This window comes from Nothoprocta perdicaria, unplaced genomic scaffold (genome assembly GCF_003342845.1).
Source record: "Nothoprocta perdicaria isolate Ctin4 unplaced genomic scaffold, notPer1 scaffold_34, whole genome shotgun sequence".
Lineage (NCBI taxonomy): Eukaryota > Metazoa > Chordata > Aves > Tinamiformes > Tinamidae > Nothoprocta > Nothoprocta perdicaria.
This window is the reverse complement of record NW_020455577.1, coordinates 3,001,123-3,013,540: the sequence shown is the minus strand read 5'-3', so window position 1 is coordinate 3,013,540 and position 12,418 is coordinate 3,001,123. Positions and strand designations below refer to the sequence as shown.

Below are 12,418 nucleotides of genomic sequence, written 5' to 3'. Positions count from 1 at the left end.
TCAAAATAATTGTCTTCAAACTCAAAATAATTCTGTCCAAACTCAATTATAGCATATTCTTAAGGAGAAAAAAAAAAAAAAGTCTTGTTCATAACAGTAAAAATATTACTAAATCATATCCAAATATCCAAAAGGGTGTTAGACTTTACCCAAAATATTCTGAGTTTCCTTTTCAACTAATAAAGTACCAAAGGGAGAATATTTTGCATATATACTTACTTTCCAAATGTCAGAGTGGCCACTTTCATTTAAAAAGCAAAGCTAATATTTACTTACGCTAAATAGAAAACTACTTCTCAGGATACATACAGTATATAAGATCAAATATTCAGGAAGAATACATTTGTAGTATTGTACACAAAATACCAAAAGATTCGTGGATAAAAAAAAAAGGCATTCTTCAATTTAAATATAGTGCTGTAAGGTCATTTAATTTTAAATACAATAATCTACAGTGACATATACATAAATAGTTGGGAAGTTGTAAATTAAACATTGCARTCTTTTAGCCTGGACCTTCTCCTACGTGCTAGCCACCCAGATCCCTTATTTGCTGCCAAAAGCACCCATGTAGCTTCAGCATCTTCACCTACTAGGACTCCTATTGCTGCAGAGCAGCGCTGCCCAAGACTCTTGAAAATGATCCAACTGCAGAATCAACACCTCAAACCTTTCCCCAAAACCTCCAACAAACATTTTATGTACATTATAGCAGAAAAACAATGAAAAGAAATTTTGGCATGTGACAATTTTTCCCCTAACTCTTTTCCCATTGCACTTTGCATGCCTGGAAGAGCCCAGCTCATCAGGCTCCTCTTGTGCCCAGAGCTGCAGCTACAATTCAGTAGAAAATACAGTAACCTTCTATAATAACTATGTCCCTTTTAAAAGAAAGATTAAAACAATAAATTTATCTGTGCTAACTCTTTTTTTATAACTTAATAAAAATGTGAGATTCAGAAATTTGTTTCTGAATAAGCCTACTATTTGTATCATGTGCAAAAGTGCAACTGTGTCTTAAGAACTAAGGTCCAACTGAATACAATTTTGTTATTAAAGAAAAATACACTTGAACTCATTTTACATGGAAAACAGTGATTCCCGGTAGTTATGCTTTACATATTTCAACTTGTTTTAAAACTGCAAGTTGAAAAAAAAAAAAAGAGAAAAGAAAGCCTGTATATAAATTGGTTTACAATTCAGAGCACGACAATAAGCTTCAAATAATTACATTTCTGTAACACACAGAGGAAAGAAGAGGGATGATCTATTTAAAATACTTGAGTATTTGTGTTGTTCTCGTTGGGATCCCGGGGCTGTTCAGCTGCTCACAGTGTGCGCGTGCATACGTTTCGCTACGTCGTACACATAGGTCACGTCTGGTCGCTTCTCGGGGTCTGGGTTGATGCACATATTCACTAACTGTCGCAGCTGGAAAAGGAAAACATGGGTAAGGAAGCCAGCAATGCTGTCAAGTAGTATTTGGCTATTCTCAGTTTCAAATTAGGAAGAGTGGCAGAAGTGAGCACTCACACCCAGAGCCAAGACCCTCTCAAAACACACCCACACGGGTGTTATACAAGCACATTGGCAACACAGTCCTGCAAAATGCATTTCTGCATTTTTATGCTGCTCTCTAGAAAAGCAAATAGGGAGATTCAGGTTCCAACACTTTCAATATACTATTCCAGACATTCACAACCAATCATTTCCATGACGATGCCCGTGGTTTATGGGCATCTATGACTTTAGCCTAATAGGTTATAATGAGCATGGAGAAGGTTARGCAGGTAAATACAAGATGAACACAAACACAAGAGCTGTCCAGAAAGGAGGGGAGTTCCTGTGCGACACATCCAGGGAAAGAGAATGAATCCTCCTCGTACAAATGTCAAGTGAACTTGCAGRTCCTCCTGCTGCTGGGAGCCCAAACACGAATACATGCTAAAAGGAACCAGGCAAGTGGAACACACTGGCGACTATTTAATAGGAATATTCCACCTCCAACTTGGGAAACTGCTGAATTTCAAACTGCTAGAACTTAGGACAAGTATTTGGGGGAAAAATCCTGTGTGATTCTGAATCATTGCGTGATGTTGGCCCTGTTCTTCCATTTGCCCATTATAGGATACTGGACAAAAGAGTCTTTAGTTTATGTTCCAGTACCTGTTCATAGGATTAAGCCCTTAATTTTTCTTTTCCCCAGAAACTGCCAGAGACAGTCATGGGTTTTGCTGCAGGTGACCCCGGAGCTCACCGTGGCTGGATGGCTTTCTGACGGGGCAGGCTGCACATCCAGCTTGCACATAATTTTAATATTAATTATATTAATATAATATATATATTAGCTACATGCCAATAACTTTATTGTAGGTAGTACAATAAAATCAGATCTTCAGGAGATTTACCTGTGAAAGGCCCAAGAGACCTTCTTTGCCTCCAACAGGTGCTGCATGGCTTTCCAGTGCTGGCTTGTTGTTGACTGGTTTTGTTTTTCCCCAAGCTGAACTTTCCCATCCAAAACCCATTTTTAGATTCAAACTGTTTAAAGTCATTAAACAATGTCTTCTCCCAGAGTTGCTTTTCTTATTTATGTTACAGTATATTCAAACCTTTAGAAATGGCAACAGAGACTCATTTCTTAGGAAGGCGCTTTAGAAAAAACAGCACCAATATTCAAAAGTGCACATAGGGACTTAGGCCATAGTAACTCTTGTTAGTACATTTGGGGGAGAAAAACAAGCTATGCGGCATGAAGACTGGTGGCATTTTGCACGTTTTTGTGKTTTTGTGTGTGTTTTTTTTTGTGTTTGTGTGCTTTGTTTTTACTCTAAAAAGGCTGGTATTGTTTGGAGGGAAGAAAGGATTTACAAGAATATGTTAACAATAAGGGACAATCACTGATTTGATGCACTTGGAAACTCCTAACATAATGCAAGAGGTGGGCTCAGCGGCTCACAAACCTGCGCTAATATTTTAATTAAATAAGCAGTACCGCCACAGACCTCTCCTGGCCAACAACGTCTAAACGTTGGTCGCTGCAGATGCTGCTAAATTTGCCTCCCCCTCCCAATCCCTAGAATTTCTGCTCTAGGGCAAGAAACCGCAGCTGATTATGCCTGAAACATACGGGGCAGATCCTTGAATAACTTCAAAATCCTGGAGTTCTTTAGAGCCTTGTTACTGAACAGCAAACCTTTGGGATCAAATGAAGTGATTTTTCTATGCAGGAGGAAAACAACAGCTACACAGGAACACAGAAATCTTCCTGGACTGAGACTGGGATCATCCTGGATGCTAATGCTTCATTAGAGACCTATTTCTTCATGCACTCTACAGAAATAACTGCTTAAATAAATCTGAAGTCTTTGTCAACCTCTCTAACATCGATAAAATTTCCGATGATCAGGGGAATTTTCAATGATCACAGAAAGCAGTTGGACACTTGGCACATGAAGTGTGCTGGGGTTGGAGTTCAGCCTGACGCAGGAGCAGCAGGACACGAGCCACAGGGTGCTGATGGTGGCTAATGTTAGCAGTGCCCAAGGACTGAGGTATGACTGGCAAACTTCCTAAATTAGAATGATTTTCAGCAAATGCCAAGCGCTTGCTCCGAGCACCAGCGCTTCCTAAGGCATGTTTGGAAATGGAGATCCCCACGGTGGTCACGCTCTTGGAAAACCTCAGCTTGGCACTGTGGTCCTCAAGCCAGTCTGCTTGCAAATGCAACAGGCAGCATCTCTGAATATTAGGATTTTGGATCAAAGGAGTGCATTTAAAAAAATAAAAAATAAAATAAAATGTATCCCTCCATCTGTCTTAAGCCGCACCTTTCCGTCACGTTGTTGTGGAACATCACAAACATGATGTATTAATGAAGAGTTAGTCTTAGAGGGACTTCCAAAATGATATAGCTTTAAATGCAACTCATCTCAATACAGAGAGTTAACCCAAAATGCACGTCTTCTACTTTGCAATCAAAGCTCCTATGTGAAGACACAGATCCCTCCCAGTGTAGTCRCCCTTTCAGCTAATTCACTGCTACAGAACACAAGGCGGGTTTTACTGCCTGGGGATCCCCAAACTTCACTGCTCACCAAGCATGCTTCCATCCAGAGCACAATGCTTCTTGTACGAGGGGAAAAGAACGTTTTGGTAAAATAATTAATGTGCACACTTATATTTCCTGTGCATTTGGGCAATATAAATCTTATCTCAGAAGCAAGTTACTAATGCATATCTACTAATGCTGTAGAAAACCTGCGTGATCTCTCCTGTGAAGACACTACACCCGCGGTGTTAAGCTGTATCACAGCTCTCACTACGCTGCCAAATACCACACAGCAGCAGCCGTTTCGGAAACACCGGATTTACACCAAGGAGAGGCGCAGCTGCCGCATCCCGGCTCCGACCCCAGCTCCAGGACCGGCACCGGGGGCCGACGTCAGCCGCGCGCCGGCCGCGTCACCGCCAAAACACCCGCGCCGCGGGTCGCCATGGCGACCGCCACCGAGCGGGCCTAGGCGCGGGACCTAGGCCTTGGAGYAGGGCCTAGGCCTCTGCGGCCCCTCGGCAGCCGCCGTGTGAAATGCAAATGGAGACAGCCTGAAAATCAGCCCGGGACGCAGGAGGGAGGCCGAGGATGCAGCCACGTGAAATATTCATGGGCTCGGCGCCGTGAGTGATACCACAAAGCACGGCCCCGGCACCGCCGCTCGCCGCCTGTGCGCGCGGCTGTGCGCGCGCCGCCTGACGCCAACTGCTGTGGGGAAGCGGCTGAAAGGATCGACCGCAAAGCCCAGTACAGGCTGCAGAGCACAAACCACCCCACAGCTCAGTAYCCAGCCTCCCAAAGCCGCCGGCTACCTTCCCAAGCCCGGCTTTTTGGCTTCGCAAAAGGGGAAAAACTGGCACTGGAAACACAACAAAACACAGGGCAGTTACCTCCTATTAACAGCCCATTCATTGCCCGGGAATGCAAAAAGATTCAAAGTTCACAATTGCAACTTCCTATTCCAGAAGCAAAAAAAAAAAAAAAAAAAAAAAAAATCACACAACACCTCGTGTTATTAAAAGTATTTCAGCAATCACGATCATTACCGTGTTTTCAAACTKATCTTTATCTCATGCAGACCAAATTCARTTTGAATTGGTTCCTAGTGCCTGTTGTTTGCTTTACAGCTCCTATCAGTTTGCCCTGTTCTAAGCAGGAAAGTACTTCAAAACTGGCATTTCAGAACACAAAGCCGCAAGAATTTTTATTTCCCCAACCTGTCATATTGGGTAGGAAAAATATTTAGTTTCTACTATCTTGTTTCCTTTCACTTTATAGTTTAAAAAAAAGCAAGTAAACCCTTTCCCATACACACACTTCCAGTTTTGACAGCAAAGAGCTATTATGTACCAGCTTAAAACAAATGTTATTGGCTACACACACCAGGAGTATACTGCTCAAATTCGCCTGTATTATGTTTTTCTATATTTCTCTGCAATTTTTTATTAACGCGGTCACAAACCACTTTCCTGCCAAACCATGACTGTTGTTCGGTCATATGGAGCAGCACACGGCAGCTTCATAATGCGGACAAATAGGGATTAACAATTCATGTTTACGACTGAGTTACATTAGCTCTATTTTAATGCCAGTCTCTGGAGAAGCGAGGCCAGTAGGCTAATTTACCGTGAGACATAAACTCGCGTAGTTGTGCTTTTAGAAAACCATAATGTAGGCAGAGGGAAGCCCCAGCTCCGTCGTGACACGCGGTGCACGTCGTTGTGCATTCTGGGAGCGATGCTGCATTTCACGAGGCTTGCAAGGAAGAACAATGAAATTAAGAAGCTAACGGTGTGAGGCTACCAGCAGTATTAATAATAAAAAAAAAGATATTGCATCAGAGAGTTGTTGGGAGATAAACATTTGAGCAAAGTCAAGCAAACGCTTGGGGGAATAATCTTCAAATCACATGAAATCACCCCGGTTCGTTTGCCTGAAAAGGTCCCAGCTTGTCCCCCAAGAGGTGCTGAGGTACCTACCTCCTCTGAGTAGTGATCCGAGGGCAGAGGCGGATAGTCRCACTGCTCGATCTTCTTGCACAGGGAGTACAAGTTCATTTTATCGCCGTAGAAGGGACTCTGCAGCGCAGCCATCTGCTCAAGAGAAAGCACACATTTTTACTTTGTGTTTTTAAATAGACCTTTTCTGACATAAAATCTATTGTACTAGTAAGTCAAAGGGACTTTTAATGACTTCTGTTCCATTTGGGTCAAGTGCTAAAACATTGGGTCTGAAGCAATTAATACAAGCAGTTTGCACGGGGCACGGCCCAACTGTCAGCATCCTTGGACTGCAGCATTTCAGTTGCACACAGGAACACAGTTTCACCTGCTTTATCCTCATTCTCTATTAATAGTTTCAGCTGTTGATGTGAGCACAGGGGTTGTACCACTGAGGAAAATCAAAACACACCCACAAAGCTTCCCTAAAATGCTCTTGGGAAAAAAAAGTATATCATTTACCTAAGAAAAATTAGCTGATCTACAGCAGCCTATGGAGAAAATGCTGGATAACAGTGACTTTGCAGCCTACTTCAGCTATTTCCCCCTTTTTTTTTAAATAAGGAAACCTGTAAGGAACATAAGCTCATCAATACTTCCCAAAAATACTACTGATTCAGTACGTTACTTCAAAATGCTTCAACAAAAGATAAGGTGGTATCCTGAAACTTCATTAGAAGTGCAAAATTGAGCTGACACTCGTAACTAGAATTCCCAACTGTATTAAAAATTATCTGGTGGAGAACATAAAATAGCCGATCAACTTAAAAATAGCATTAGTAAGCCCATGCTTTATTTCTAGTCGATGTTGCAACTTGACATTTCTGGTAGAGACAAATGCTATGGTTAGCGGAATTACAAATTTAAAAATTCATTTTCAAATCTCTCCATTCTGCTCAAAGGCTTTCCGAGGCTTTGAACCGCAGCAGCACGACTGCTGCTTTGAGTGCTGAGCTGCCCCAAAGTCAGTCACCCTTTTCTACATGTGCTAATAAGTTTGATTTTGGAAGGACAATGTGTACATTCCCCAGACAGGCAGAGCGTGTGTGAAACACGCTGGTCCATGCTGTGCTACTCAGTGAGCTTCAACAGGGACAGGACAAGCTGAAAATGGCTCTCATCTGTCTTGTGGTCCTCCAGATATGCCTTTAACTCCTTCATAGCCAAGCACTGACACAATATGGAAAAAAATCAGGGGAAAAAAATTATCAACGTTCTAATATGCATTTGCTTTATACCCAATAAAATGCTCTCAAACGGTTCAGTACTAATTTTTATACTAACTTGAAATAAGAATGATTTGGAGGCTCCCAAATTAATCCTACGGAGTTCTGTCCTCCACTCCCCCTACAAATCCTACAACCGTACTAACAAAATAATGTTAGTTCTTTTGATGTRCATGACATTGGCTCTACCTTGAAAAGAACATGAAAAATGCAGGCTAATGACCCAAAAATAAAATAAAAATAAAATAAAAACCAGTTACAGAGTCGGTATGCATGCAAAAATTCAAATAAATGCACAGATACTCATTTCAGACTCTAGGTGTTCATTAAAAAGTACTTTTGTTTGAATGCTGCAGAGTGTTAAAAGAAATTCCGAATGTCCCCTAAGGAGTTAAAACAGGAATACTATATTTTCATGCATCTCCTGCTTTGACAGATGAAAAATGTCAACTGTCCTGTTTTTATTTTCAAGCTTTTGCACTATTCATCTGGTTCATTAGTGCATCTCGCTGCTGCCCCTGACAGCTGCTCGCCCTCTCCTCCCAGCAGCTGAATTTTTCAGGCTAATTTGATCCTCCACACTGAGACGATCGCTGGAATGATTGACTTGCTCCCTGACCTCCAGGGTCTGACTTTGCTGATTAGTATTCCGGGGGTGTCTGCGGGACGGGAGCCCACTGTCTGTCTGCGGGGCTGGTGGCAGCTCCAGCTCCCTCCTCTTCTTCTTCTTCTTCTTCTCCCTTTTTTTTTTTTTTGAACTGTAAGCCACCAACCTACAACCCTGTAAGGATGCAATTGCTACGCTGAACAATAAAAGGAAATGTGTAAAACCTACGTTTCCTTGTAAAGGTCCGTGTAGCAAAAGCACAGCATCTTGGCTTTAATTAGCAAAGTCTACTTTGTTGCATATCAATTAAAAACTCCTGCAGTAGTGGGCTTTTTTTTTTTCAGGTTGCAGAAATATCTAAGGCTCTGCAAAGCAGACTTTAAAATACACTTTAAAAAAAAAATCCCAGTGACCATGTCACTAAGCACTGAACAATAATCCGTAGAATAGGTTAGAAATAATATTTTTAAATAAACATAAGCTATAGCTAATTAGTTTAAACTTTAATTAAAACATAACTGAGAGGAGCTTAATGGCAATTAAGCGTGCATTGAAAAGTGATAAACATGCCACAGCTTTTCCCCAATTAAGTTGGAGAGAATCCAGAGCACACATTAGCATGAAATCAATACAATAAAATGTGTTAAAATGCAGATAATGCACATAACACGTATCACAAAAAGACACCCAGCACAAAACAGCACCGATAACAACCACACCAATGTCACAGTCCAAGCATGGCTTGCAGACCTTAAGCAAGCTCTTGGAAATAATTTTTTTTAAATGAGAAAAATGTTAAGCATCTATTTACTTCTAGGCTTTTTTAAAATTATTATTATTATTATACCTAAATTTTCAAAATTACATCTCAGTGATCATAAAGGGCTGGTAAATTAGCGAATTACTTATGTGGAATAATTGTTCTATTCATAAAACAAGTACAGGTTAAAAAAAAGTCAGCTTCAACAGCATCCTGATAAAATGTCTTAAAAAAAAATCTAGAGATGCTGTCATAATCACTGGAATAAAGATAATTAGCTACTTATATTTTTGCACACTGTTTAAAATTTTATCTGATTTTTTCATGTAATGCATGTAGCAGCAAAGTAGCAAGCTAAAAAAATTTAGAAGAGAAATAACTATTATTGATCCACCCATCAATCTACATCCATAACACTGAAGGAGTGTTAACCTTAAAACAGTCCTAATTTCATATATTAATCAGTTATTTAAGGTTTTTGATTGTTTTTGTGACAAAAGCAATATGCAAGAAAACTAGCAGGGGTTTAGGAGGAAAAGAGACATACTGAAAAACCCTCATCCACTGGTGAAATTTGCTGGCTCGAGGCTTCTCCTTGCTCAAGCACATKAAGTAGAACATGGAAGCTGATGGCAATTGCCATGGTTGGTATTAAGGAATCCCAAAATTAGGTCTCACTGCAGGATTTAAACCTGTAAATACTCACTATCAGGTATGTCCTTAATTCCTATGGATTATCCCAAAGACTTAGAAGCGGCTACCCTCAGAATGGCCATACAGCTCTTAGCCCTTTCCATATTTAGGGTCATCAACATGAGTGGACAATGTTACACGGACGTTGAAGTTGCACTGAGGCAGGTGGCTAGTTTTCCACCTAGGCAGATGGAAAAGCACATTGGATATATCAGCTTTTATCCAGGAGATGACTGGGAAGATCCCACTGCCAGTACTACAGGGCAAAGGAACTGRTTCCCAGCACTTCCCCGTCACTGGAGTTGCAGTTGCCTCCTATCCCACACACCTTCACTAAGGCCCTCTTTGAACTAGTCCTGCATCTTTTTCCCCYTTCAGAATATAAGGTCATTTACACTTCAGTACATGCACCCCAAGAATGCGAAACGCAGAAGTTAGCAAACAATTTCAGTTTAACTAGCAAAGGGAAAGGAAGGAGAAAAATGCTCGTGTCTCTGCAACAAAGCTATTATTTTTGAAAGTTAATCCTAGCTGCTAGTAATAAGTACACAGCAGCCCAATTTATTGCTTTTCAGTTCTAGATAACTAGGCTTGTTTCAGAATACATCACAGGTTTAGTGAGCATTAGTTGCATGCTCAAGTCGGTCCTAATTCTTCTCAACTCCTGTATTACCAAAATCATATAAAAAGCATGGGCCCTTTAAAATACCTCAAATAATTTTTCCACGTGCCCATTGTTATTGACTCATTAATCCTTCAGTTATGCACAATCTCAGCAAATTCCTGTAAATCTTTTTGTAGGAATCCTAGTAAAAGGCAAGCATCTACTAACTCGCAAATAAAGCACTTTATATGCTGAAATTCCTTAAGACCTCTCTCATTTGCTAAATACATATATTTTTAAACACATAAGGGCTGCAAAGGAGGATTTTCCCACAAAGCTGGGTGCTTTTCCAAGCAGTCAAACACACCCAGGCCCCTGGATGAGCACTGGGGGAGGCTGTGGCAGCACTTGGCGTTACCTCGTACAGCAGGCAGCCCAGGGACCAGATGTCAGACTTGAAGTTGTAACCGTTCTCGTGTATTCTCTCTGGAGACATATAATAAGGGGTACCAACTGCAAYAGACACACAGGAATTTCTGAATGAAAAAACACTGTTATCAAATAGTAAAAACCCACAGTATTGCTTCCCCCTCACAAAAAAAAAACAATTTTATCTTTCATACTGGGCATTTCCCTATGCATAAACTGAACCCGTCCTTTGCAGTCTGTGGTTTGACAGAAATGGATGCGAATTAAATATGTATTTCATCCAATGCAGCTTTATCTTCACTGATATGCAATTATCAAAACCAGTTATTAAATATTTCCCATTTTTGCTTTTAAATCTACTCAGAAAGATCTCCAAAATTAAAGGTTTTTCATTTTTCCTAGAGATAAAGGAAAATATCCTAAACGTTCCCTCCCGCAATGAAATCCATCTGATTTAGAGTCATTTCATTGCAACTGACTGCATTTACAAATGAAAACTCTCGTAACACTGCCAGAATTTAAAAATCAATATTCCCACAAAAATCCGGGGATAAACCTCACACATTTTTATTTCACAGGAATTTTGAGGCCATTGTAGTCAATGCTGCATTTTTGGTTTAGTTTCAGCTATTCAGAATTCACCTCCATATGGACTCTGTAAACGGAGATACAACAAATACATGCATTATTCCAACTCTTAATAAATGAAATGAATGATTTTGATCTGGTTATTTCCCAAACTTACGGGCTTGGCTTTGGCAATGTGGCCTTCCCACACTTCCTAAAGGCTGGCACCTCAAAGGATGGCACCTTGCTTTTGGAAGGGGGACAATCAGCTCCCTACTTGAATGCTCTAGCATATCCATATCAACAGCAGTATTTTAAAGTAATGTAAATACAGCAGTATTTTAAAGTAAAGTAAATAGCAGCTGTTTTAAAAGTTTAAACTGTACCTAAACAACATTTCTCTTGATATAGCTTAAAGATTTTTACTAGGCTTGCAGTACTTCTCCGCTGAAATCTTTTTTCCTGGGACTTGTAAGCTTGGATACCTTAGGAGGCTTTCTGTTGCATTTTGCATCTGTGAATATACTGAGGATATTCAGGTGCTCTAACAGCAGAATCCATTTAGCAACATAAAAACAGCTCTAGGAGTAACAAAAAAGGGTTGGGAACTGGCTGCCTTTCCCGCTGCAGACACGAAGCAGCACGAGGAGGAGCTGGAAAACGGCTCCATGTGTCCGCAGGGGTGGCTTGGGCACGGAGCGGGCAGGGCCCGTCGTTTTCCAAAGCAAAGGTAATTTTAAGTGGGAGCCCTGGGAAACCTGCCGATACGTTAGGTGTCTGACGCGACAGTGAAAGATTGATGATAGTGAAAAAGCAGAACAAATGCTCTCATTTTACGGAGTTTAGCCTAGTGTAACACCTTGCCTGCAACACGGCCTGAAGCCCCCAGTGACCAACAAGCGAAGAACAACAGAAATTACAGCATGCAGCCACTGAAAACACAGGAACAACCTCCAGACCTAGAGCTCGCTACTACTCCTGGGCTGTTTTTAAGTGGTGGTGAGGGGCAGGATTCATTACTCTGACCACAGCCACGGGAGGGTTCGTTAACACCACGAGCAACCGCAGCAAGGAGCCACAACCCGGGCTCGGCTACAGTCGCTCGCGCCTCTTCCCGTGTCCTTGTTTTGACTGTTAAGGGAGATATATATCACAGTAYGATAAGGACATGCTACTTTAATTACCTGTGGAAGCAATGACATGGGATARGACAGACAAAGATGTAACACATTAGGGTAGCTGAATTTTCAGGAACAGTATTTGCAACTTCAAGGCTATTTCCTGCATTTCCACATCTTGGATAACCTGCAAGGTTTAGTGGTCATCTTGAAAACGGCCAAACCTGCTTGTTCAGGGGCTGCTGCTCTCTGCAGCTCCCTCCCTTTTAGAGGGTGCTGGACAATGCTGTTWCTTTATGGAAACTTTCTGCTTTTGCAAGGAAGGGACAGGAGTCACAGAAATTATGAAAATTATGATGA

General features: G+C 41.2%; 1 protein-coding gene across 1 annotated transcript in view; it reads right to left on the bottom strand.

Annotated features, from left to right (window-relative positions):
* Window positions 1-1,155: 1,155 nt before the first annotated feature.
* Window positions 1,156-12,418, bottom strand: part of NEK7 (NIMA related kinase 7) — a 36,031-nt gene continuing 24,768 nt past the window's right edge. Inside the window, exons 8-10 of the mRNA XM_026043882.1 lie at window positions 10,363-10,457; window positions 6,034-6,147; window positions 1,156-1,431 (exon numbers count right to left, since the gene is read on the bottom strand). Of these exons, the coding sequence (XP_025899667.1) occupies window positions 1,321-1,431; window positions 6,034-6,147; window positions 10,363-10,457 (320 nt within the window). The 3' untranslated portion in view covers window positions 1,156-1,320. The remainder of the gene's footprint in view (window positions 1,432-6,033; window positions 6,148-10,362; window positions 10,458-12,418) is intronic.